Raw genomic sequence first — 25,238 nt, 5'->3', positions numbered from 1 at the left:
AACACCCACACAAGCGCACAAACATGGACCCACAAATTCGCACACACATATACCCACTGACTCATGCGAACTCAGACACACAACCATCCCCAAGGAGCACCGCCTTCTCTTTCCCCTTTCTTCCTTCCTCCTTCTCTCTCTTTCACACTCCGATATCGCTCTGCCCATCGCCCCCGTTTTACAGATGGGGAAACTGAGGCACTAAGCAGCTGAAGGCCCCTTGAAGCGGGGAGGACCGCCCCTTCTGACTCCGGGCAGAGGCTACTGCCGCGCGCCCCCTGCTGGCCTGGCCCCTCCCTGCAAGAGCGCGCGGGACGGCGGCGCGCGCGACGGGCACGCGCCTGACGTAACCATGGCATCCTCTTGGCACGCGCGGCCCGCGCGCAGGGAGGGCGGGGCGGGCGCGTTGCCATGGCGCTGGCGGCCCGCGTGAATGGGGCATTGTTCGCCGCGGCGCCCGGGCCGTCCTGGACCCACCCGGACCCACCCGGGTCGACAGAGACGGGGAGACCGGGACGGGGAGAGACAGAGAAATGGGGAGAGAAGAAGAACAGGAGAGACAGGGAGAGACCAGAGATGAGAGACACAGAGAGACCAGAGAGAGAGGGAAACCTGATGAGGAGACAGAGATGAGGAGACACGAAAAGACACTGGGAGAGCCGGAGAAAGCTGGAGAGATTGAGAGACAGAGAGATGGGAAAACAGATGAGAGAGGCCGGGCGCACTGTAATCCCAGCACTTTAGGAGGGCGAGACGGGCGGATCACGAGGTCAGGAGATCGAGACCATCCTGCCCAACATGATGAAACCCTGTCTCTACTAAAATAGAAAAAATTAGCTGGGCGTGGTGGTGTGCGCCTGTAGTCCCAACTATTCGGGAGGCTGAAGCAGGAGAATCGGTTGAACCCGGGAGGCAGAGGTTGCAGTGAGCCGAGATCGCCCCACTACACTCCAGCCTGGTGACAGAGTGAGACTGCAGCAGAAAGAGAGAGAGAGAGAGAGAGAGGAAAGAAGGGAAAGAAAGAGAGAAAGAGATGAGAGAGATGGGGAGACAGGGAGATGGAGAGACATGGGGACTGGGTAGGGAGAGACAGAGATGGGGGGAGACAGAGACACGGGAAGAGCTGGAGAGACTGAGAGACAGAGAAATGGAGGGAAAAAAGATGGGAGAGACAGGATGAGAGAAGAGATACGGGGACGGAGCGATGGAGAGAGACAGGGAGACTAGGCAGGGAGAGGCAGATAAGGAGACACTGGGAGAGAAAAAAGACAGAAAGAGACCAAGATAAAGGGAGAGAGGAGGCCGAGCATGGGGGCTCATGCCTGTAATCCCAGCACTTTGGGAGGCCGAGGTGGGCAGATCATTTGAAGTCAGGAGTTTGAGACCAGGCTGGCCAACATGGAGAAACCCCCATCTCTACTAAAAATACAAAAATTAGCCGGGTGTGGTGGTGCATGCCTGTAATTCCAGGTACTCGGGAGGCTGGGGCACGAGAATTGCTTGAACCTGGGAGGTGGAGGCTGCAGTGAGCCGAGATGACACCATTGCACTCCAGCCTGGGTGACAGAGCAAGACTCCGTCTCAAAAAATAAATAAATAAATAAACGAGAAAAAAGGAGGAGAGAGACAGGGAAAAAATGGGAGAAAAAGAGAGAGATGGAAACAGACATAAACAGGACAAGATTGGCCAGGCGCGGTGGCTCACTCCTGTAATCCCAGCACTTTGGGAGGCCGAGGCAGTCGGATCACGAGGTCAGGAGATCGAGACCACCCTGGCTAACACAGTGAAACCCCATCTCTACTAAAAATACAAAAAATTAGCTGGGCGTGGTGGCGGGCGTCTGTAGTCCCAGCTACTCGGGAGGCTGAGGCAGGAGAATAGCATGAACCCGGGTGGCGGAGCTTGCAGTGAGCCTAGATTGTGCCACTGCACTCCAGCCTGGGCGACAGAGTGAGACTCGGGCTCAAAAAAAAAAAAAACAGGGCAAGATTTAGGGCTGGGAAGAATGGACAAGAGGAGATAGAGTGGGAGAAATTAGACACAAAAGGGGAAATAAGGCCAGGCGTAGTGGCTCACGCCTATAATCCCAACACTTTGGGAGACTGAGGCAAGCGGATCACAAGGTCAGGAGTTCAAGACCAGCCTGACCAATATGGTGAAACCCCGTATCTACTAAAAATACAAAAATTAGATGGGTGTGATGGCACGCGCCTGTAATCCCAGCTACTCATGACGCTGAGGCCGGAGAATCATTTGAACCCAGAAGATGGAGGTTGCAGTGAGCCGAGATCACGCCACTACACTCCAGCCTGGGTGACAGAGCGAGACTCTGTCTCAAAAAAAAAAAAATGGTGGGGAAATAGAGACAGAGATGGGGAATCCAAGAGGCAGAAACAGATGGGAGAGACCTGAAAGGTGGAGAGAAACACACCAACGAGGAAGGATGGGGGGAGGGAGAAGACCATGGAGAGGCAGAGCCCGGGAGCAAGATGGGAGAGGCTGAGTGGCAGACAGGACAGGACCAGTTAGCCAATACCCCTGGACCCTCCTTGCCTAGTGTGCTGTGCCTGGCAATGGGAGAAATCAGGGGATGGGGGATTGGGTGCGGTGGCTGATGCCTATAATCCCAGCACTTTGGGAGGCCAAGGCAGGTGGATCATTTGAGGTCAGGAGTTCAAGAGTAGCCTGGCCAACATGGTGAAACCCTGTCTCTACTAAAAATACGATAATTAGCCAGGCAGTAGTAGTGGACACCTGTGATCCCAGCTACTCGGGAGGCTGAGGCAGGAGAATCGTTTGAGCCTGGGAGGCAAAGTTGCAGTGAGCCAAGATCACACCACTGCACTCCAGCCTGGGCGACAGAGACCCTGTCTCAAAAAAAAAAAAAAAAAAAAAAGGCCGGGCGCGGTGGCTCAAGCCTGTAATCCCAGCACTTTGGGAGGCCGAGACGGGCGGATCACGAGGTCAGGAGATCGAGACCATCCTGGCTAACACGGTGAAACCCCGTCTCTACTAAAAAATACAAAAAACTAGCCGGGCGAGATGGCGGGCACCTGTAGTCCCAGCTACTCGGGAGGCTGAGGTAGGAGAATGGTCTAAACCTGGGAGGCGGAGCTTGCAGTGAGCTGAGATCTGGCCACTGCACCCCAGCCTGGGCGACAGAGCAAGACTCTGTCTCAAAAAAAAAAAAAAAAAAAGAAAAGAAAACATACCCTCTGTCCTACACACCTTCATACAGCCACTAATAAGACACCAGTGACACAGAGGCTCAGCCTTCAGGAACAGTGCTTCTTTATTTAATTTTATTTATTTATTTACTTATTTATTTATTTATTTTGAGATGGAGTCTTGCTCTGTCGCCCAAGTTGGAGTGCAGTGGCGCAATCTCGGCTCACTGCAACCTCTGCCTCCCGGGTTCAAACAATTGTCCTGCCTCAGCCTCCCGAGTAGCTGGAGTTATAGGTGCCCGCCACAACACCTGGCTAATATTTGTATTTTTGGTAGAGACCAGGTTTTGCCATGTTGGCCAGGCTGGTCTCAAACTCCTGACCTCAGGTGATCTGCCCATCTCAGCCTCCCAAAGTGCTGGAATTACAGGCATGAGCCACCGTGTCCAGCCATATTTATTTATTTTTGAAACAAAGTCCTTCTCTGGCACCCAGCCTGGAGTGCAGTGGCACAATCACAGCTCACTGCAGCCTCCAACTCCTGGGCTCAAGTGATCCTCCCACTTCAGCCTCCTGAGTAGCTGAGACTACAGGTGCACGCCACCATGCCCAGCTAATTTTTAAAATTGTTTGTAGAGACAGGGTCTTGCTATGTTGCCCAGGCTAGTCTCGAACTCCTAGGCTCAAATGATCCTCCCACCTCAGCCTCCCAAAGTGCTGGGACACTGCTTCTTTCTTTCTTTTTTTTTTTTTTTTTTTTTTTTTTTGAGACAGAATCTCACTCTGTCACCCAGACTGGAGTGCAATGGCATGATCTCAGCTCACTGCAACCTCTGCCTCCCAGGTTCAAGCAATTCTCCCACTTCAGCCTCCCTAATAGCTGTGATTACAGGCACACACCACCACACCTGGCTAATTTTTATAATTTTAGTAGAGACACTGTTTCACCATGTTGGCCAGGCTGGTCTTAAACTCCCAACCTCAGGTGATCCGCCCACCTCAGCCTCCCAAAGTGCTGGGATTATAGGTGTGAGCCACCGCATCCAGCCAGGACACTGTTTCTGACACTCCAGTACACCGTCACCCAGTGACACCTCCCCTAGATGGTCACAGTCATACCTATGGATACCTATAGATGCCTAGTGACACAATCATAGATGCAGACACATGAATATGACACAGACTCATACAGGGGCTCCTGGTGACATCTCCCAGTTACAGACAAAAGCGTGTAGGTGCACTATCTCATGAGCACCTTGTCAGACATGCGAATGCAGTGAGTGGTGGTCACACACCATCCAACACACAGGTTGACATTTTTGTTGTTGTTACTTAGATGAGGGCTCGAACGCCTGGCTTCGCTTTTTTTTTTTTTTTCTGAGACAGAGTCTTGCTCTTGTTGCCCAGGCTGAAGTGCAATGGCGCTATCTCGGCTCACTGAAACCTTTGCCTCCCGGGTTCAAGCAATTCTCATACCCCAGCCTCCCGAGTAGCTGGGATTACAGGCACGCGCCACCACGACAGGCTAAATTTTGTATTTTTAGTAGAGACAGGGTTTCACCATGTTGGTCAGGCTGGTCTCAAACTTCTGACCTTGTGATCTGCCCGCCTTAGCCTCCCAAAGATCTGAGATTACAGGCGTGAGCCACCGTGCCCAGCCTTGGGCCTCACTTTCTTATGTGCCAGGACAACAGGCCTGAGCCACCGTGCCTCCTAGGCTCACACTTCTTAGCAATGCTATCGTATGTGGCCACTCCTGATGAACAGTGCACCCTCACCTTCACACCTGGACACATGTTTTCAGACACTCATTGTCACCCTCATGGACACGCGTGCCTTCAACCCTGGGTCTGACCTACTCACTGGGCAGGCACCTTGTCCCACGGTCCTGTTCAGAACGGTGTTGGGGTTCTCAGTCGAATTCTCCATGTTTGAGTCAGTGGGGGCTGACAGATTTCAGGTCCCAGCGGGATGGAAGGGGAGGGAAGTGATGTCCAGCCCCTGGTCCCCCTGAAAGGGTTGAGTCCAACTGGGCCACAGTGGTCCCAGATTCCTCCTCCAGTCGGGCAGCTTGGACCAAATGTAGGCCAAGGGTGTCCCCTGGTGGCCATAGGTACTCTCTGCACCCATCCATGAGGGACGACAGGCAGCTGCCCAGTTGCTGAGCTTGAAGCTGTGGACAGAGGGGACACAGAGCACACAGGCGCAGAGACTTGGAGTCCAGCAGGAACACAGATAAAGAACTAAGAGCTGGTAATCCAGATGCCAGGGCCCAGGATCAGCATCTAGAGTCCAATCATACCAGGCCGGGCGTAGTGGCTGCCGCCTGTAATCCCAGCACTTTGGGAGACCAAGGCGGGCAGATCATTTGAGGTCAGGAGTTCGAGACCAGCCTGACCAACATGGTGAAACCCCGTCTCTACTGAAAATATAAAAATTAGCCAGGTGTGGTAGTGGGCGCCTGTAATCCTAGCTACTCAGGAGGCTGAGGCAGGAGAATCGCTTGAACCCGGGAGGTGGAGCTTGCAGTGAGCTCAGATAGCGCCACTGCACTCCAGCCTGGGCAAAAGAGCAAGACTCCATCTTAAAAAAAAAAAAAAAGATTCCAATCATACCATGATCTACACTCCAGATCCAAGAACTCAGCCAGGCGCGGTGGCCCACAGCTATAATCTCAGCATTTTGGGAGGCCAAGGTGTGAGGAGCACTTCATGCCAGGAGTTTGGGACACCATGGGCAACATAGCAAGACTTTGTCTCTACAAAAAGCTAAAAAATTAGCTGGGCGTAAGCCGGGTGCGGTGGCTCAAGCCTGTAAACCCAGCACTTTGGGAGGTCGAGGTGGGTGGATCATGAGGTCAGGAGATCGAGACCATCCTGGCTAACACGGTGAAACCCCGTCTCTACTAAAAATACAAAAAATTAGCCAGGCGTGGTGGCGGGCGCCTGTAGTCCCAGCTACTTGGGAGGCTGAGGCAGGAGAATGGCGTGAACCCGGGAGGTGGAGCTTGCAGTGAGCTGAGATCTGGTCACTGCACTCCAGCCTGGGCGACAGAGCGAGACTCCATCTCAAAAAATAATAATAATAAAAAAATAAAAATTAGCTGGTCGTAGTGACACATGTCTGAGGCTGCAGGGAACTATGATGGTGCCACTGAAACCATACTCCAGGATTCAGATTCCAAAAATCTAGATCCTATTGTTCAAAACTAGCATCCACCAGACGCAGAATCTAGCTCCAAGAATTTCGAATCCAACGGCACAGTCCAAAGGCTCTGTGCCCACCTCCTGCCAGCCAGGGGAGCCAGCTAGGAACCTTGGTGCCAGGAGGCCCCCAGAGTCCCTGCCCCCTCCCAGGGGCTAAAAAAGCCTTTGAGAGTTTTTTTTGTTTTTTTTTTTGTTTTTTTTTTTTTTGAGACAAGGTCTGGCTCTATCACCCAGGCAGGCTGGAGTGTACAGTGGTGCAACCGTGGCTCACTGCAACCTCTGCCTCCCACGCTGAAGCCATTCTCCCACCTCAGCCTCCTGAGTAGCTGGGGTTCCAGGTACACACCACCACGCCCAGCTAATTTTTTGTTTGTTTGTTTGTTTGTTTTGTTTTGTTTTTTTGAGACGGAGTCTCGCTCTGTCGCCCAGGCTGGAGTGCAGTGGCCGGATCTCAGCTCACTGCAAGCTCCGCCTCCTGGGTTTACGCCATTCTCCTTCCTCAGCCTCCCGAGTAGCTGGGACTACAGGCGCCCGCCACGTCGCCCGGCTAGTTTTTTGTATTTTGTAGTAGAGCCGAGGTTTCACCATGTTAGCCAGGATGGTCTTGATCTCCTGACCTCGTGATCCGACCGTCTCAGCCTCCCAAAGTGCTGGGATTACAGGCTTGAGCCACCCAGCCGCTAATTTTTTTTTGAGATGGAGTCTTGCTCTCTGTCACCCAGGCTGGAGTGCAGTGTTGCACTCTCAGCTCACTGCAACCTCCACCTCCTGGGTTCAAGCGATTCTCTTGTCTCAGCCTCCCAAGTAGCTGGGATTACGGGCATGCACCACCACACCTGGCTAATTTTTGTATTTTTAGTAGAGACGGGGTTTCGCCATGTTGGCCAGGCTGGTCTTGAACTCCTGACCTCAGGTCATCCACCCACCTCAGCCTCCCAAAGTGCTGGGATTACAGGCATGAGCCACCGCGCCTGGAGCCCAGCTAATTTTTTATGTATTTTTGTGGAGACATAGTTTCGCCATTTTAGCCAGGGTGGTCGCGAACTTGTGAGCTCAATCAATCCACCTGCCTCAGCCTCCCAAAGTGCTGGGATTACAGGTGTGAGACTCCTCGCCTGGCCAAAATCCAGATTCTTAAGCCGTCCTCAGAGCCCTCCTGATCACATTCAGGTAGCAGGAGTTGGTGAAGATAGAAACAAAGGGATAGCTGAGGAGCTCAGCAGTACCACACATAGCCTCTCCCAGCTGATACCCCCTCCCAACCTACCCCTATGTATTTACACACACACACACACACACACACACACACACATGCTCACACACCATCAGGCTGGGTGTGGTGGCTCATGCCTATAATCCCAGCACTTTGAGAGGCTAAACCAGAAGGATGGCTTGAGCCCAGGAGTTTGAGACCAGCCTGGGCATCATAGTGAGACCCTGTCTCTACAAAAAAATAAAATTAGCTGGGTGTGGTGGCATGAGCCTGTAGCCCCAGCTACTCTGGAGGCTGAGGAGGGAGGATCACTTGAGCCCAGGAGTTTGAGGCTGCAGGGATCGGGCCATGATCACTCCACTGCACTCCAGCCTGGGTGACAGGGCAAGACCCTGACTCAAATAATAATAATTAATACTAACAATAAAAGAAAAAAGACACACCATCAACCAGACACACCTCCCTCCATACATTCTTGTCCCAGCATGCAGATGCATGAACATCTGTGCACCCACAAAATCTCAGAGCTCCGCCCCCAGTCATCCCACCAAACTCCTAGACACACGGCCGCCACGGAGACACACACAAACGTATGATTTCCAGCCCTGCCTCCAGACCCACTTAGAGAACTGTAGAGACTGGGATGGGTGTGCACACACACACAGAGATACAGTCCCCTAAGAAGCTCCACGCCTTGGCAGCCACGCAGCCCCTGGGAAGGGGACCCTAGGGATGGGGCTCAACGCACAACCCCATGCCCACCCCAGCGCTCCCCCGCCCGGCCGGCTGGCGGGCTTTAATACAGATGCCAAACTCATAATTGTAACTGAGGGTGACAGGGTCACCTTGAGCCCCAGATGCTCGTGCGGTGACAGATGGCGTTGGCAAACCTGATTAGCAGCCCCCGTGCCAGCGCCTGTGGCACCTGCATCCCCTGCCCCTCCCCCGCTCCCCCAGCACTCATTACCCACCCATTACTGGGCCTGGGGGGCGGGGTGGGGGCCGGCTGGCACTGCCCGGGAGGGGGCAGGGACTCTGGGGGCTCCCCTGGCACCAAGGTTCCCAGCTGGCTCCCCTGGCTGGCAGGAGGTGGGCACAGCAGAGGGAGGGAAGGCAAACGCCTCATGCCCACCGGAGGGGGTTTGCCCATGGTGCCAGGGCTGAGCTGCCCACTCGGACACTGCCTGGGGTTTGGCACAGAACTCTGGAGGGAACAGGGAGGGGGCAGCCCCCCTAGAGCCCTTCGTGACCCTCCCCTACAGGGCCCTTCGAGCAAGGGGCCTTGGGAGCTGCCTGCCTGGCCTGTTCTCATCTCTCTGTGAGGCCTGCGAGGTCAGGGGTCTCAGGCTCCCACGCCCCACTGGCCCATCTGTTTCCTCGGGTCCCCTCCTGCTCCCCTCACCTGGGGCCTTCCTTCCTGAGGCAGGAAGAGGGCTGAGAAGGGCCCGGCCGGCTCCCCGCCCCACGCTCCGGGGGGCATTTGGAGGCAACACTGACAACGCCACATGTCCCTGCGTCTGTGCCAGACAGGCCCATCTGCCAGGGCCCTGGTTCCAGCCGCCCAAAGCCAGGCTGCCCTCGCCCGCCGAAGACCCTGAGCCCCAGCTGGGGAGGGAGCACTCAGATGCCCACACCCTGTCATGGGGCCACCCACTCACAGGGAACCCCAGTTGGAGGAACAAACAGATGCACATATAGACAGCTGGACTCAGCCAACCTTTATGGTTTCTGTGGAATGCCACGCCAGGCATGGGGCTGTGTGGAGACTCAGGTGGGGGGTCTGAGAAGGGTACGGCAACCACTATCAAGGCAAGAGGCAGCTGGGAACACGAGGGTCCTGCCTCTGTCTCAAGGACCCCAGGATTTCCCCCAGCAGCTGTCTGCCTGCCTGCTTTGGTTTGCATTTTTGGTTTGGGTTTTTTTGTTGTTGTTGTTTTTCTTCTTTGGTGTCCCGAGGACAAGGTCATCGCTGTGTCTCCTGGTCTGGGTGGGGCCATCTGCCCTCCCTGCAGCTGGGAGTGTCTTTGATCTCATTGTATAAGAGATGATGGTTCAGCCTAGTGATTAACAGTGGATTTGATCCCAGCACTTTGGGAGGCCGAGGCAGGCAGATCACCTGAGGCCGGGAGTTTAAGACCAGCCAGGTCAATATGGTGAAACTTTGTCTCTACTAAAAATACAAAAATTAGCTGGGCATGGTGGTGGGTACCTGTAGTCCCAGCTACTTGGGAGGCTGAGGCAGGAGAATTGCTTGAGCCCCGGAAGTGGAGGTTGCAGTGAGCCGAGATCACACCATTGCACTCCAGCCTGGGTGACAGAGAGAGACTCTGTCCTAAAAAAAAAAAAAAAAAACCCAAAAAAACAAACAAACAAAAAACAGAGTGGATTTGAATCCTGGCTGTGCCGCTTACCGTGTGCCACTTACTGTGGTGTGACTCTGTACTGTGGTGTGACTCTGTACTGTGGTGTGACTCTGTACTGTGGTGTGACTCTGGGTGAGTGGCTTCGCCACTCAGGGCCTTGATTGTCTCATCTGTAAAATGGGGTGATGTTAGCCACTATCCCATTGAGCTGCTGTAAGGATTACAAGAGTTAGTACGTGTCAGATGCCTAGCATGGGGCCTGGTAAACAGTCAGTGGTTGGCCGGGCGTGGTGGCTTCCGCCTGTAATCCCAGCACTTTGGGAGGCCAAGCGGGGCGAATCACTTGAGGTCAGGAGTTTGAGACCAGCCTGGCCAACATGGGGAAATCCCATCTCTACTAAAAATACAAAAATTAGCCGGGTGTGATGGTGAGCACCTGTTAATCCCAGCTACGTGGGAGGCTGAGGCTGGAGAATTGCTGGAACCCAGGAGGCGGAGGTTGCAGTGAGCCGAGATCAAGCCACTTCACTCCAGCCTAGGTGACAGAGCGAGACTCTGTCTCAAAAAAAAAAAAAAAAAAAAAAGTGAGTTGTCAGTCAGCGTGTGCTGTGACTATCAGTGGTGCAACTCCAGGATGGGCACGGTGTCTAGTGTCTGGGGAGCAGGGTGAGGACGCTGGGGACCTGTCTGCCTAACCCTGCATCCCTGGTCTCTTGACCCAGAGTACATCATCCAGGTGCACGTCTTTCTTGGTCCGTCTCCCCTCATCTCTCCAAGGTGCGTGTCTCCGTGCACCCATCCATGATGCTCAGTTCATGCTTTCAGGCTGCAATGACACCCCTCGATCAGCACGGTGGTTATCTTCACCCGTCGACGGGAGGCTGAGCTGCCAGTGTGACACCACAGGACCACAGGTGCCGAATGTTTGCGAGCAGGCATACAGCTGTTGCACAGGACTAGTGGGGTGGGGTCCGAGCCAGGGATGTAGAGAGAGGAGCAATGACCAAAGCAGAGGTGATTTCGGAGGCGTGTGGCTGAGCAGCCAGGCCGGGAGAACACCTGGGGCCGGAGGCATGGAGACGGTCAGGGTGGTGGAGTTTGGAGCCAGAGCGGTGAGGATAATCACCTGTCCACTTCCACCCCACCTTGACAGGTATGGATGCTGCAGCCAGGTTGCCTGGGTTCAAATCCTGACTCTGCCATCTCTGGGTGCAGTGGCTCACATGGGGCAAATTACTTAGCCTCTCTGAGCTTTTGTTTCCTCACCTGTAAAATGACTGAAATTCAACAAGGACAGCCAGGCGCGGTGGCTCACGCCTGTAATCCCAGCATTTTGGGAAGCTGAGGTGGGCGGATCACTTCAGGCCAGGAGTTTGAGACCAGCCTGGCCAATATGGCAAAACCCCGTCTCTACTGAAAATACAAAACTTAGCCGGGCTTGGGCGTGCACACCTGTAATCCCAGTTACATGGGAGGCTGAGACAGGAGAATTGCTTGAACCTGGGAGGCGGAGGTTGCAGCGGGGCGAGATCACGATTACACTCTAGCTTGGCTGACAGAGCGAGACTCTGTCTCCAAAATAAATAAACAAATAAATTAATTAAATGAGAAAAAGAAGAAATCACTTTAGGCCTTTCAACAAAGAGGACTAATTCAGGGAATTGGTTACCTGGGTGTTTGAAAGCCAAGGGCTGGATGTAGTGGCTTGAGGCCAGCCTGGGCAATATAGTGAGACCCTGTCTCTACAAGGAAATTAAAAAAAAAAAAAATTGGCCGGGCGCGGTGGCTCAAACCTGTAATCCCAGGACTTTGGGAGGCCGAGACGGGCGGATCACTAGGTCAGGAGATCGAGACCATCCTGGTGAACACGGTGAAACCCCGTCTCTACTAAAAAATACAAAAAACTAGCCGGGCGAGGTGGCGGCGCCTGTAGTCCTAGCTACTCGGGAGGCTGAGGCAGGAGAATGGCGTAAACCCGGGGGGCGGAGCTTGCAGTGAGCTGAGATCCGGCCACTGCACTCTAGCCCGAGTGACAGAGCCAGACTCCGTCTCAAAAAAAAAAAAAAAAAAAAAAAAAAAAAAATTAGCTGGGCTAATGTTGTGCACCTGTAGGCCTAGCTATTCAGAAGGCTGAGGCAGTAGGATTGCTTGATCCTAGCATTTCAAGTCTGCAGTGAGCTATGATCACACCACTGTACTCCAGCCTGGGCAACAGAATAAGACCCTGTCTCTAACAAAAAAACATGAAGATGCCGGGTGCGGTGGCTCACGCCTGTAATCCTGGCACTTTGGGAGGCCGAGGTGAGTGGATCATTTAAGGTCAGGAATTCAAGACCAGGCCGGGCGCGGTGGCTCACGCCTGTAATCCCAGCACTTTGGGAGGCCGAGGCGGGCGGATCACAAGGTCAGGAGATCGAGACCACGGTGAAACCCCGTCTCTACTAAAAATACAAAAAATTAGCTGAGCGCGGTTGTGGGCGCCTGTAGTCCCAGCTACTCGGGAGGCTGAGGCAGGAGAATGGCGTGAACCCGGGAGGCGGAGCTTGCAGTGAGCCGAGATCGCGCCACTGCACTCCAGCCTGGGCGACAGAGCGAGACTCCGTCTCAAAAAAAAAAAAAAAAAAGGAATTCAAGACCATCCTGGCCAACATGGCGAAACCCCGCCTCTACTAAAAATACAGAAATTAGCTGAGCATGGTGACAGGCACCTGTGGTCCCAAGCTACTCAGGAGGCTGAGGCAGGAGAATTGCTTGAATCTGGCAGATGGAGGTGTAGTGAGCCAAGATTGCACCACCGTACTCCCGCCTAGGCGACAAAGTGAGACTCTGTCTCAAAAAAACAAAAACATGAAAAGAAAAGTAAAGAAGGCTGGGTGCAGTGGCTCACGCCTGTAATCCCAGCACTTTGGGAAGCAGAGGTGGGTGGATCATGAGGTCAGGAGTTTGAGACCAGCCTGACCAACATGGTGAAACCCCGTCTCTACTAAAAATACAAAAATTAGCTGGGCGTGGTGGCATGTGCCTGTAATACCAGCTACTTGGGAGGCTGAGGCAGGAGAATCACTTGAACCCGGGAGGCGGAGGTTGCAGTGAGCCGAGATCCCCCCATTGCACTCCAGCCAGGGCAACAGAGCAAGACTCCATCTCAAAAAAATAAATAAATAAACAAGAAGACTAAAGAAAAGCCAAGCAGGATATGATGATAAGGTGGCCTGGTGATGGTACCAGTAGGAAGCCAACTAGTACCCCTAGGTGTAAGGGACAGCAATATTACAGGAGCCCGGAAGCATCCAACAGAAAGCCCTTAGCCCACTGCCTGGCACAAAGTAGGTGCTCAATGCGTGTTAGTTCCTCCTATGATCCCCTCCAAGTGGATCTATCATGTCTCCCCCAAATCCTAGTCCTTCTCTGCTTAAATCCTGAGCCACCTTCCTCATAAGTGACTTCTCACCGGCCTGGTGTGGTGGCTCACGCCTGTAATCCCAGCACTTTGGGGGGCCAAGGCAGTCAGATCACCTGAGGTTAGGAGTTCGAGACCAGCCTGGCCAACATGGCCAAACCTCGTCTCTACTAAAAGTACAAAAATTAGCCGGACATGGTAATGCACATCTGTAATCTCAGCTACTTGGGAGGCTGAGGCACGGGACTCACTTGAGCCCAGGAGGTGGAGGTTGCAGTAAGCCAAGATTGTACTACTGCCCTCTAGTCTGGGTGACAGAGTGAAACTCTGTCTTGAAAAAAAAAAAAAGAAAGAAAGTTGGTATATCAAGCAGGAGATGGGGGCTCACACCTGGAACTCAGGAGGCTGAGGTGGGAGGATTGCTTGAGGCGAGAAGCTCAAGACTAGCTTGCGCAACATAGCGAGACTCCCATGTCTAAAAAAACAGAAAGAAAGTTGGTGTCTGAGGAAAAGGAGGCTGATGTGTAGAAGCAAAGTAAGTGAGGGGGAGAGTGGGAGGAGGTGAAATCAGGGAGGTAACGGGATCAGACAGTACAGAAATCTGTGGGCTGTGGGAAGGACTTGGCCTTTTGTTCTGAGTAAAGTGGGAGCCATGGGTTCTAGCCGGAGGAGGAACCAGATCTGACTCTGGTGTTCACAGGTGCCCTCTGGCTGCTGGGTGGAAAACCAGGCTTGGGGGTGGAGAGGGGCATGATAGTGGAATCAAGGAGACCAGGATAGAGGCAACTGCATCTGCCCAGGTGGGAGAGGCTTGGGTCCCATTTTATAAGGGAGGGAACTGAGGCACGGAGACATTCAGGTGGAGGATACAGGACTTGAACCCAAATCTGTCTGGGGCCACGACCTGTGCCTTCTGCCAATGGTGAGACCCAGCCCTCTCCTCCCCACACCTACACACTCACCTGAACGAAGGGCACAGCCTTACACATCCCTTGGGTCACTTCCTGAGGGTTCAGTGGCAGAGTCACAGCAGCCACCTCGTCCTGCCCACGCTGCAGCCTGCCCATCCCCAGCTGCCTGGCTTTCTGCAGGCCCAAGAAGGCCTTCCAGCTCCTAAGAGCAGGAGCTGGCACCAGTGGAGGCGGGGCCCCTGGGCCCAGAGCCCAGGTCTGATTGGCCGCAGCCCAGGACTGAGGTCTGAGAGCCTGGGGTTCAGGCCTCCCTGAGCCTGTAGGCAGGGCCCCGCTAAGCAGGCACAGAAGAGTGATTAGCCGGCCAAGGAGCATCTGCTTCTCTGTGCGTCCGTCTGTCTGTCCGTCCAGGACTGGGCTCAAGGTCACTAGCAGTCGACCCTGCTGTCTGGTGAGTGGCATCTGAGCCCTCTGAACCTGCTTTTAATCTCTTGGCCCCTCCTGAATAGCCTGGGAGGCATTTCTATAGACCCACAGCGGGGGAGGAGAGTAAACTCAGACCGGCTGGGTTCCCACACTCCCTCCCAACTTGCTAAGAGACATGGGGGCTGGTCCTGCTGTGTGCGAGCTGTGGGGACCAGGAAAGACAGGTCTGGGGCCAGGGGCCGAGACACACAATGCCTGAAGCCCCTGGGCAGCTGACTTTCCAGTCCTGGGACCCCGATTCTCCAATTAGCAAAAGCACACTTTTGGCTGGGCTCAATGGCTCACACCTGTAACCCCAGCACTTTGGGAGGCTGAGAAGGCCGGATCACCTGAGGTCAGGAATTCAAGACCAGCCTGGTCAACATGGTGAGACCTCGTCTCTACTTTAAAAATACAAAAATTGGCCAGGTGCAGTGGCTCACGCCTGTAATCCCAGCACTTTGGGAGGCCGAAGTGGGCAGACCACGAGGTCAGGAGTTTGAGACCAGCCTGACCAACATGGTGAAACCCAGTCTCTACTAAAAATACCAAAAAAAAGTAGCCGGACGTGTTGGCGGGCGCCTGTAATCCCAGCTACTCAAGAGGCTGAGGCAGGAGAATCGCTTGAACCCGGGAGACAGAGCTTGCAGTGAGCCAAGATCACGCCACTGCACTCCAGACTGGGCAACAGAGCAAGACTCCATCTCAAAAAAAAAAAAAAAATAGCATACCTTGCAGCCAGGTTTCTTGGGTTCAGCCCAGGCATTGCAATTTCCTGGCTGTGCAACCTTGAGCAAATCCCTTAACCATCCTGGTCCTTACCTTCTTCTTCTGTAATATGAGGATAAAACAGTCCCTATCTCATTGGGTTGTTCTGAGGACTCAAGGAGGTAATTTATGTAAGGAGCTTAAAACAGCGGTTCCTACACAGTAACACCATGAATCAGCTATGAATAACATTATTGCTGCTGGGTTTTTTGTTCTTTTATTTTTTTAGATGGAGTCTCACTATTATTATTATTATTATTTTATTTGACACAGGGTCTCACTATGTTGCCCAGGCTGGTCTTGAAGTGCAGGTCTCAAAATGCTGGGAATATAGGCACAGGAGGCTATCTTGCCTGACTTGTTTTTCTCTTTTTTTTTTTTTTTTTTTTTTTTTGGGAGACAGTCTTCCTCTGTCACCCCCAGGCTGGAGTGCAGTGGCGTGATCTCAGCTTACCACAACCTCTGCCTTCTGGGTTCAAGCAATTCTCCTGCCTCAGCCTCCCGAGTAGTTGGGACTACAGGCCCCTGCCACCATACCTGGCTAATTTTTTTTTTTTTTTTTGTATTTTAGTAGAGATGGGGTTTCACCATGTTGCCCAGGGTGGTCTCGAACTCCTGAGGTCAGGTAATCGCCCGTCTTGGCCTCCCAAAGTGCTGGAATTACAAGTGTAAGCCATGGCACCCGGCTTTTTTTTTTTTTTTTTTTTTTAAACAGGGTCTTGTGCTGTCACCTAGGTTGGAATGCAGTCCCACAATCACAGCTCATTGCTGTGGTCCAGGAGACCAGCCTGGACAACATGGTGAAACCCCGTCTCTACTAAATAATACAAAAATTAGCGGGGCAAGGCCAGGCGCGATGGCTCACACCTGTAATCCTAGGACTTTGGGAGGCTGAGGCGGGTGGATCACCTGATGTCAGGAGTTCGAGACCAACCTGACCAACACGGAGAAACCCCATCTGCACTAAAAATACAAAATTAGCGGGGCGTGGTGGCGCATACCTATAATCCCAGCTACTCCGGAGGCTGAGTCAGGAGAATCACTTGAACCCAGGAGGCAGAGTTTGCGATGAGCCGAGATCGCACCATTGCACTCCAGCCTGGACAACAAGAGTAAAACTGAGTCTCAAAAAAAAAAAAAAAAAAGGCCGGGCGCGGTGGCTCACGCCTGTAATCCCAGCGCTTTGGGAGGCTGAGGCGGGCGGATCACAAGGTCAGGAGATCGAGACCACGGTGAAACCCCGTCTATACTAAAAATACAAAAAATTAGCCGGGTGCGGTTGTGGGCGCCTGTAGTCCCAGCTACTCGGGAGGCTGAGGCAGGAGAATGGCGTGAACCCGGGAGGCGGAGCTTGCAGTGAGCCGAGATCGCGCCACTGCACTCCAGCCTGGGCGACAGAGCGAGACTCCGTCTCAAAAAACAACAACAACAACAAAAAAAACGGGCGTGGCGGCCTGCGCCTGTAACCCCAGCTACCTCTGGAGGCTGAGGCACGAGAATTGCTTGAACTCGGGAGGCGAAAGCTGCAGTGAGCCAGATCACGCCACTGCACTCCAGCCTGGGTGACAGTGAAACCGTCTCAAAAATATTAATATTAATAATAACAATAATAAAGATCATTTCAGAGTCTTGATTAAAAAGCTGTTAAAATGGGATGTTCCTTAGAGGGGTCAGGGCGGGGGCTTCTGTCTCCAGGGTGGTCAAGGAAGGCCTCCCCAAGTAGGTGGCATTTTTACAGACACCTGAGATGGCGCTGGAGGCGGTGGGAACAGCTTGGTGGGGGGGTGGAAGTTGGGAGTGTTAGAAGCAGATAAAGAGGGTGAGAGTCGCATCCCAGGCTTTGGAGCCCCGGAGGTGTCTGGGGGGTCCTGGCTGGATCCTGGCACCTCTATCTCGCACCCAGGTGAGGAGCTTGGAGGCCGCGGGGGTCGTGGGAAGAGACGAGACCAGCCCTTCCCGCGCCCTCGCCTCCAAGGAGCTGCGAGTGTGATGCGACGTGCTCGCCCTCTGGCGGCGGCTCCCGGAACTGAGCGGCCAGGACACCCGCCTCCCAGACGCCAAGCCTGGAGGGGCGGGCGTGCTTCCCACCTAGCTCTGCTACATCCCAGCTCCTGACTGTCGCCCAACCTGCCCTTCTGGTGTCCTCTAGACCCAGTTAACGGCAGCTCTGTCCTGCCAGGTGCTAAGGCTCCAAACTTTGGAGAGCACCTTTGACCAATCTCTTTAACACCCATCCCCGCCACCAATCTTATATGGCAGTAACTCCGGTCAGGTCCAGAATCTACCCAGAATCCGCCCGCTTCTCACCCACTCCTTGTGCCCCTACCCGGATCAGTGCAGTCACTTCCTTCCAGGTCTCCCAGTTCTCGCCCTGGCCACCAGTGCCCTCCAGTCTATTCCGCCCACAGCGGCCAGGGGGCGCCTGTGAGCACCTGAGTCGAGACTGGTCCCCCGATGAGAAACCCTCCATGAAAAAAGCCTCAGGAGGAGGCCCGCGAGGATGTGCCCCCATCACCTCCCCACCCTCCTCTCCCCACAAGCCCCCCTTTTCTCCCTCCAGCCACACTTGCTCATTCCATTTTTCCAAAAGTACCAGGCACACTCTATAATGCTATTTATGCCAGCTATACAAGAACGCAGAAGCTCTTTAAGTTTCAGCAAGGACGGCCGGGCGCGGTGGCTCAAGCCTGTAATCCCAGCACTTTGGGAGGCCGAGACGGGCGGATCACGAGGTCAGGAGATCGAGACCATCCTGGCTAATATGGTGAAACCCCGTCTCTACTAAAAATACAAAAAACTAGCCGGGCGAGGTGGTGGGCGCCTGTAGTCCCAGCTACTCGGGAGGCTGAGGCAGGAGAATGGCGTAAACCCGGGAGGCGGAGCTTGCAGTGAGCTGAGATCCGGCCACTGCACTCCAGCCTGGGCGACAAAGCGAGACTCCGTCTCAAAAAAAAAAAAAAAAGTTTCAGCAAGGAAAGATATCCCCTCAAAAATTAAGTAAAAAGGAAAACATTCAGAATGGGCTATATCATTCCAACCTTTTGGGGAAAGAGAAAATAATAATTTACAGCTATTGTTTATTTGTATTTGCATGTTGCAAAAAGCAGCCAGGTTTTCCTGCTGAGGAGGGGCACGGAAATGTACAGATGGTATGAGGGAGCCTCACTCTAGACTATAAAAATTGTGGCCAGCCGCGGTGCCTCACGCCTGTAATCCCAGCATTTTGGGAGGCAGATAACGAGGTCAGGAGATCAAGACCATCTTGGTTATTAACATGGTGAAACCCCGTCCCTACTAAAAATATTTTAAAAATTAGCCAGGCGTGGTGGTGGGCACCTGTAGTCCCAGCTACGCGGGAGGCTGAGGCAGGAGAATGGCGTGAACCCGGGAGGCGGAGCTTGCAGTGAGCTGAGATTGCACCACTGCACTCCAACCTGGGCGACAGAGCGAGACTCCGTCTCAAAAAAAAAAAAAAAAAAAAATTAGCTGGGCATGGTGCTGCGTGCCTCTAGTCCCAGTTACTCAGGAAACTAAGGCAGGAGAATTGCTTGAACCCGGGAGGCGGAGGTTGCAGTGAGCCGAGATCATGCCACTGCACTCTAGCCTGGCAACAGAGTGAGACTCCGTCTCCAAAAAAAAAACAAAAAACAAAAAACATTGCTTTAATCAGGCCAGGCACAGTGGCTCACACCTAAAATCCCAGTACTTTGGGAGGACAAGGTGGGCAGATCACCTGAGGTCAGGAGTTAGAAACCAGCATGGCCAACATGGTGAAACCCCATGTCTACTACAAATACAAAAAAACTAGCCAGATGCCATCTCAGCTACTCGGGAGGCTGAGGCAGGAGGATGGCTTGAACTCGGGAGGTGGAAGTTGCAGTGAGCTGAGATCGCGCCACTGGACTCCAGTTTGGGCAACATAACAAGACTCCATCTTAAAAGAGAAACAAACAAACAAACTAAAAACGCTTTAATTTCATGATTCTCAGCAGGTTTTTTTTTTGTTTTTTTGTTTTTTTGTTTTTTTTTTTTGAGACGGAGTCTTGCTCTGTCGCCCAGGCTGGAGTGCAGTGGTGCAATCTCGGCAATCTCGGCTCACTGCAAGCTCTGCCTCCCTGGTTCATGCCATTCTTCTGCCTCAGCCTGCCGAGTAACTGGGACTACAGGCGTGTGCCACCACGCCTGGCTAATTTTTTTTGTATTTTTAGTAGAGACGGGTTTCACTGTATTAGCCAGGATGATCTCAATCTCCTGACCTCGTGATCCGCCCACCTCAGCCTCCCAAAGTGCTAGGATTACAGGCATAAGCCACCGCACCCAGCCTCTTTCTTTCTTTCTTTTTTTTTTTTTTTTTTTTTTGAGATGGAGTCTCGCTCTGCCGCCCAGGCTGGAGTGCAGTGGCCGGATCTCAGCTCACTGCAAGCTCCGCCTCCCGAGTTTACACCATTCTCCTGCCTCAGCCTCCCGAGTAGCTGGGACTACAGGCACCCACCACCACGCCCAGCTAATTGTTTTTGTATTTTTAGTAGAGATGGGGTTTCACCGTGTTAGCCAGGATGGTCTCAATCTCCTGACCTCATGAACCACCTGCCTCGGCCTCCCAAAGTGCTGGGATTACAGGCGTGAGCCACCACATCTGGCTAGCAGATTATTTTTGTTTGTTTGTTTTTTTGTTTTTGAGACGGAGTCTCGCTCTGTCGCCCAGGCTGGAGTGCAGTGGCGCGATCTCGGCTCACTGCAAGCTCTGCCTCCCAGGTTCATGCCATTCTCCTGCCTCAGCCTCCCGAGTAGCTGGGACTACAGGTGCCCACCACCACGCCTGGGCTAATTTTTGTATTTTTAGTAGAAATGGGGTTTCACCATGTTAGCCAGGATAGTCTCGATCTCCTGACCTTGTGATCTGCCTGCCTCGGCCTCCCAAAGTGCTGGGATTACAGGCGTGAGCCACCATGCCCGACCTAAATTGTTTTAACTATGTGCAGTGTACTGTCAATTCAATAAGAAACCTAAGAAAAAGTCTCCCTGTCTTCCTAGAAATAACCACTTTTACTTTCTTGTAAATATTTATGTATTTATCTCTTCCAGTCTCTTTTTTTAACACAAATGTTCCCAGGCTGCAATGCAGTGGTACAATGATAGCTCATTGCAGCCTCAACCTCCTACACTCAAGTGAACCTCCCTCCTCAGCCTCCAAGTAGCTAGGATTACAAGCATGCACCATCATGGCTAACTAATTTAAAAATAAAAATAAAAATTCAGGGCCAGGCACTCCAGCCTGGGCAACAGACTCCATCTCAAAAAAAGAAAACAAACAAACAAAAAAAGATGCTATACACTTCAGTTTTGTTTTCTTGAGACTCAGTCACCATTCTGTGAGAAAGCCTAAACGGGCCCATGCAGAGAGACCTCTGTGTAGATACACCAATTGACAGTCCCGCTGAGGCCCCAGCCAGCATCAGTCATTATACATGAATGAATGATGTTTCCTGAGGATTCTAGCTGCCAGGTGTCATGTTGCCCCAACCTTCAGATCTTCCTGGCTGTGGTTACAGATAGCAGTGGGCAGGGACAAACTATCCCCACTGGGCCCTACAGAAAATCCTGATCCACAGAGTCCATGGGCTTAATAAAATGGGAACGTTTGTTGGCAGCAACTGGAGCCAGAACACCGGTACATACACACATGTATACGTGCCGGAAATGAAAGTTTTGTAAAACAATACTTATGCTTACTACAGTGTGATAGTAATTACCAGAAACAATCTGGTAATTCTATTCTATGCTACTTTATTTCATTAAGAATAAAAACCTGAGGCCAGGCGCGGTGGCTCATGCCTGTAATCCCAGCACTTTGGGAGACCGAGGCGGATGGATCACGATGTCAGGAGATCGAGACCATCCTAGCTAACACAGTGAAACTCCAACTCTACTAAAAACACACACACACAAAAAGTTAGTCTGGCCGGGCATGGGCTCACGCCTGTAATCCCAGCACTTTGGGAGGCCGAGGCGGGCAGATTACAAGGTCAGGAGATCAAGACCATCCTGGCTAACACGGTGAAACCCCACCTCTACTAAAAATACAAAAATTAGCCAGGCATGGTGGTGGGCGCCTGTAGTCCCAGCTACTCGGGAGGCTGAGCCAGGAGAATGGCATGAACCCGGGAGGTGGAGCTTGCAGTGAGCCGAGATTGTGCCACTGCACTCCAGCCTGGGCGACAAAGTGAGACTCCGTCTCAAAAAAAAAGAAATAAATAAAAACCTGGCCGGGCACAGTGGCTCACGCCTGTAATCCCAGCACTCTAGAAGGCTGAGGTGGATGGATCACGAGGTCAAGAGTTCAAGACTAGCCTAGCCAACATGGTGAAACCCCATCTCTACTAACAGCACAAAAATTAGCTGGGAGTGGTGGGTGTGCCTGTAATCCCAGTTACTAGGGAGGCTGAGGCAGGAGAATTGCTTGAACCTGGGAGGCAGAGGTTGCAGTGAGCTGAGATCGCACCACTGCACTCCAGCCTGAGTGTCAGAGCAAGACGCCGTCTCAGGGCGGGGGGGCGGGGAAAGAATAAAAGCCTCAGCACCTTGGGAGGTGGAGGCGGGCAGATCACTTGAGGCCAGGAGATTGGGACCAGCCTGGCCAACATGGTGAAAATCTCATCTCTACTAAAAAAAAAAAAAAAAAAAAAAAAAATCAGCTGGGTGTGGTGGTGCACACCTATAATCCCACCTCCTTTTTCCTGGGTTTTTTTTTTTTTTTTTTGGTTTTTTTTTTTTTGAGACTGAGTCTCGCTCTGTCGCCCAGGCAGGAGTGCAGTGGCGCAATCTCAGCTCACTGCAATCTCCGCCTCCCGTGTTCATGCCATTCTCCTGCCTCAGCCTCCCGAGTAGCTGGGACTACAGGCGCCCGCCACCACGCCCAGCTAATTTTTTGTATTTAGTAGAGATGGGGTTTCACTGTGTTAGCCAGGATGGTCTGGATCTCCTGACCTTGTGATCCTCCTGCCTCGGTCTCCTAAAGTGTTGGGATTACAGGCATGAGCCGCCACGCCCGGCCTCCTTTTTCCTTTTTTTTCCCCTGAGACAGAGTCTCACTCTATCCGCCCAGGCTGGAGCGCAGGGGCGCAATCTTAGCTCACTGCAACCTCTGCCTCCTGGGTTCAAGTGATTCTTGTGCCTCAGCCTCCCAAGTAGCTGGGATACAGGCGCCCACCACAGCACCTGGCTTATTTTGTATTTTTAGTAGAGACGGGGTTTCACCACATTGACCAGGCTGGTCTTGAACTCCTGATCTCAGGTGATCCACCCACCTCGGCCTCCCAAAGTGCTGGGATTACAGGTGTGAGCCACCATGCCCAGTCATAGTCCCAGTTACTTGGGAAGCTGAGGCAGGAGAATTGCTTGAACCTAGCAGAGGTTGCTGTGAACCAAGATCATGTCACTGCACTCCAGCCTGGACGACACAGTGAGAATCTGTCTCAAAAAAAAAAAAAAAAAAGAAGAAGAAGAAGAAATGCTGTACACTCATGTTCATAGGATCATTATTCACAATAGGCAAAAATTGGAGGCAGCCCAAATGTCCACATACAGATGAATGGATAAACAAAACGTAGTATATTCTTTTTTATGAGACAGAGTCTCACTCTGTCTCCCAGGCTGGAGCGCAGTAGCACTATCTTGGCTCACCGCAGCCTCCACCTCCTGGGTTCAGGCGATTCTCCTGCCTCAGCCTCCTGAGTAGCTGGGACTACAGGTGGGTACCACCATGCTTGGCTAATTTTTGTATTTTTAGTGAGACAGGGTTTCACCATGTTGATCAGGCTGGTCTCGAACTCCTGACCTCCTGATCCTCCTGCCTTGGCCTCCCAAAGTGCTGGGATTACAGGCATGAGCCATCGTGCCCGGCCTAAAATGTGGTCCATTCTTTCAGCCTCACATCTGCAATTGGGAAAAAAAAAAATGTGGTCCATCCATACAATGGAATAGCATTCAGTCTTAAAAAGGAAAGAAAAAAAATTTTTGAGATAGTGTTGTTCTGTCACCCAGGTTGGAGTGCAGTGACATACAGCTCACTGCAGCCTTTACCTCCCCCAGGCTCAAGTGGTCTCCTACCTCAGCCTCCCAAGTAGGTGGGACTACAGGCATGTGCCACCACAGCCGGCTAATTTTTGTATTTTTTGGAGAGACAGGGTTTCACAATGTTGCCCAGGCTAGGAAAGAAATTTTGACACGTGCTACAACATGGATGAAACTTTAGGATATGCCGGGCATGGTGGCTCATGCCTGTAATCCCAGCACTTTGGGAGGCTGAGGCATGCAGATCACTTGAGGTCAGGAGTTTGCGACCAGACTTGCCAACATGGTGAAATCCCATCTCTACTAAAAATACAAAAATTAGCCAGGTGTGGTGGTGCGCACCTATAAGCCCAGCTACTCGGGAGGCTGAGGCACAAGAATTGCTTGAACCTGGAAGGTGGAGGTTGCAGTGAGCCAAGATCCCACTGCCACTGCACTCCAGCCTGGGTGATAGAACGAGACTGTCTCAAAAAAAAAAAAAAAAGAAGAAGAAGAAAGGAAAGAAAAAGGAAGGAGGGAGGGAGGGAGGGAAGGAAGGAAGGAAGGAAGGAAGGAAGGAAGGAAGGAAAGGAATTTTAGGATACTATACTAATAAGCCAGCCCCAGGTGGAGTGGCTTACACCTATAATCCCAACACTTTGGGAGACAAAGGCGGGAGGATCGCTTGACCTCAGGAGTTCAAGACCAGCCTGGGCAACATAGTAAGCTCCTGTCTCTACTAAAAATAAAAAAAAATTAGGCCAGGCGCAGGTGGCTCCCACCTGTAGTCACAGCTACTCAGGTGGCTGAGGCATGAGAATTGCTTGAGCCTAGGAGGCGGAGATTGCAGTGAGCTGAGATCACACCACTGCACTCCAGCCTGGGCAACAGAGCAAGTACTCTGTCTCAAAAAAAAAAAAAAAAATTAGCCAGGTGAGCACCTGTAGTTTCAGCTACTTGAAAGACTGAGATTGGAGGATCACTTGAGTCCAGGTGGTCGATGCTGCAGCCAGTTATGATCGTGCCACTGCACTTCAGCCTGGGCAAAAGAGCAAGACTCTGTCTTAAAAAACAAGCCAGTTACAAAAGGACAAGTAACGTATGATTCCACTTAATATGAGGTACCTAGAGTAGTCAAATTCATAGAAACAAAGGAGAATAGTGACTGCCAGGGACTGGGCGAAAGGGAAACTGGGGAGTGAGTGTTTGATGGATACAGTGTTACAGGTTTGCAAGATGAAAAACTTCTGAGGTCAGGCATAGTAGCTTATACCTGTAATCCCAACACTTCGGGAGGCCAAGGTGGGAGGATAACTTGGGCCCCAAGATTCAGGACCACCCTGGGCAACATATTGAGACTCGATCTGTACAAAGAATACAAAAATTAGCCAGGCTTGATGGTGACTGCCTGCAGTTCCAGCTACTCAGGAGCCTGAGGTGGGAGGACCACTTGATACCAGGAGATTGAGGCTGCAGTGATCATGCCAGTGTACTCCAGCCTGGGCAACAGTGAGACCCTGTCAAGAAAGGAGGGGAGGGGAGGTGAGAAGAGAGGAGGGGAGCCCAGGAGTTCAAGACCAACCTGGGTAACAGAGAAACCCCGTCTCTACAAAAAAATTTAAAATGTAGGTGGGAGTAGTGTTTCATGCCTGTAGTCTTGCTACTCGAGAGACTGAGGCGGGAGGATCGCTT

The 25,238-nt window shown here is 52.4% G+C and overlaps 1 protein-coding gene across 1 annotated transcript; it reads right to left on the bottom strand.

The window, feature by feature from the left end:
- Positions 1–9,284: 9,284 nt before the first annotated feature.
- Positions 9,285–14,718, bottom strand: DAND5 (DAN domain BMP antagonist family member 5). The gene is made up of 2 exons (XM_005588180.5): positions 14,313–14,718; positions 9,285–11,009 (listed from the first exon to the last, which is right to left on the bottom strand). The coding sequence occupies exons 1-2, from the start codon at positions 14,634–14,636 to the stop codon at positions 10,764–10,766; spliced, it is 570 nt and encodes a 189-aa protein (XP_005588237.4). The 5' UTR covers positions 14,637–14,718; the 3' UTR covers positions 9,285–10,763.
- Between the last annotated feature and the right edge of the window lie 10,520 nt (positions 14,719–25,238).

Source organism: Macaca fascicularis, chromosome 19 (genome assembly GCF_037993035.2).
Source record: "Macaca fascicularis isolate 582-1 chromosome 19, T2T-MFA8v1.1".
NCBI classification, from domain to species: Eukaryota; Metazoa; Chordata; class Mammalia; order Primates; family Cercopithecidae; genus Macaca; species Macaca fascicularis.
This window is presented reverse-complemented; position numbering and strand designations above follow the sequence as displayed.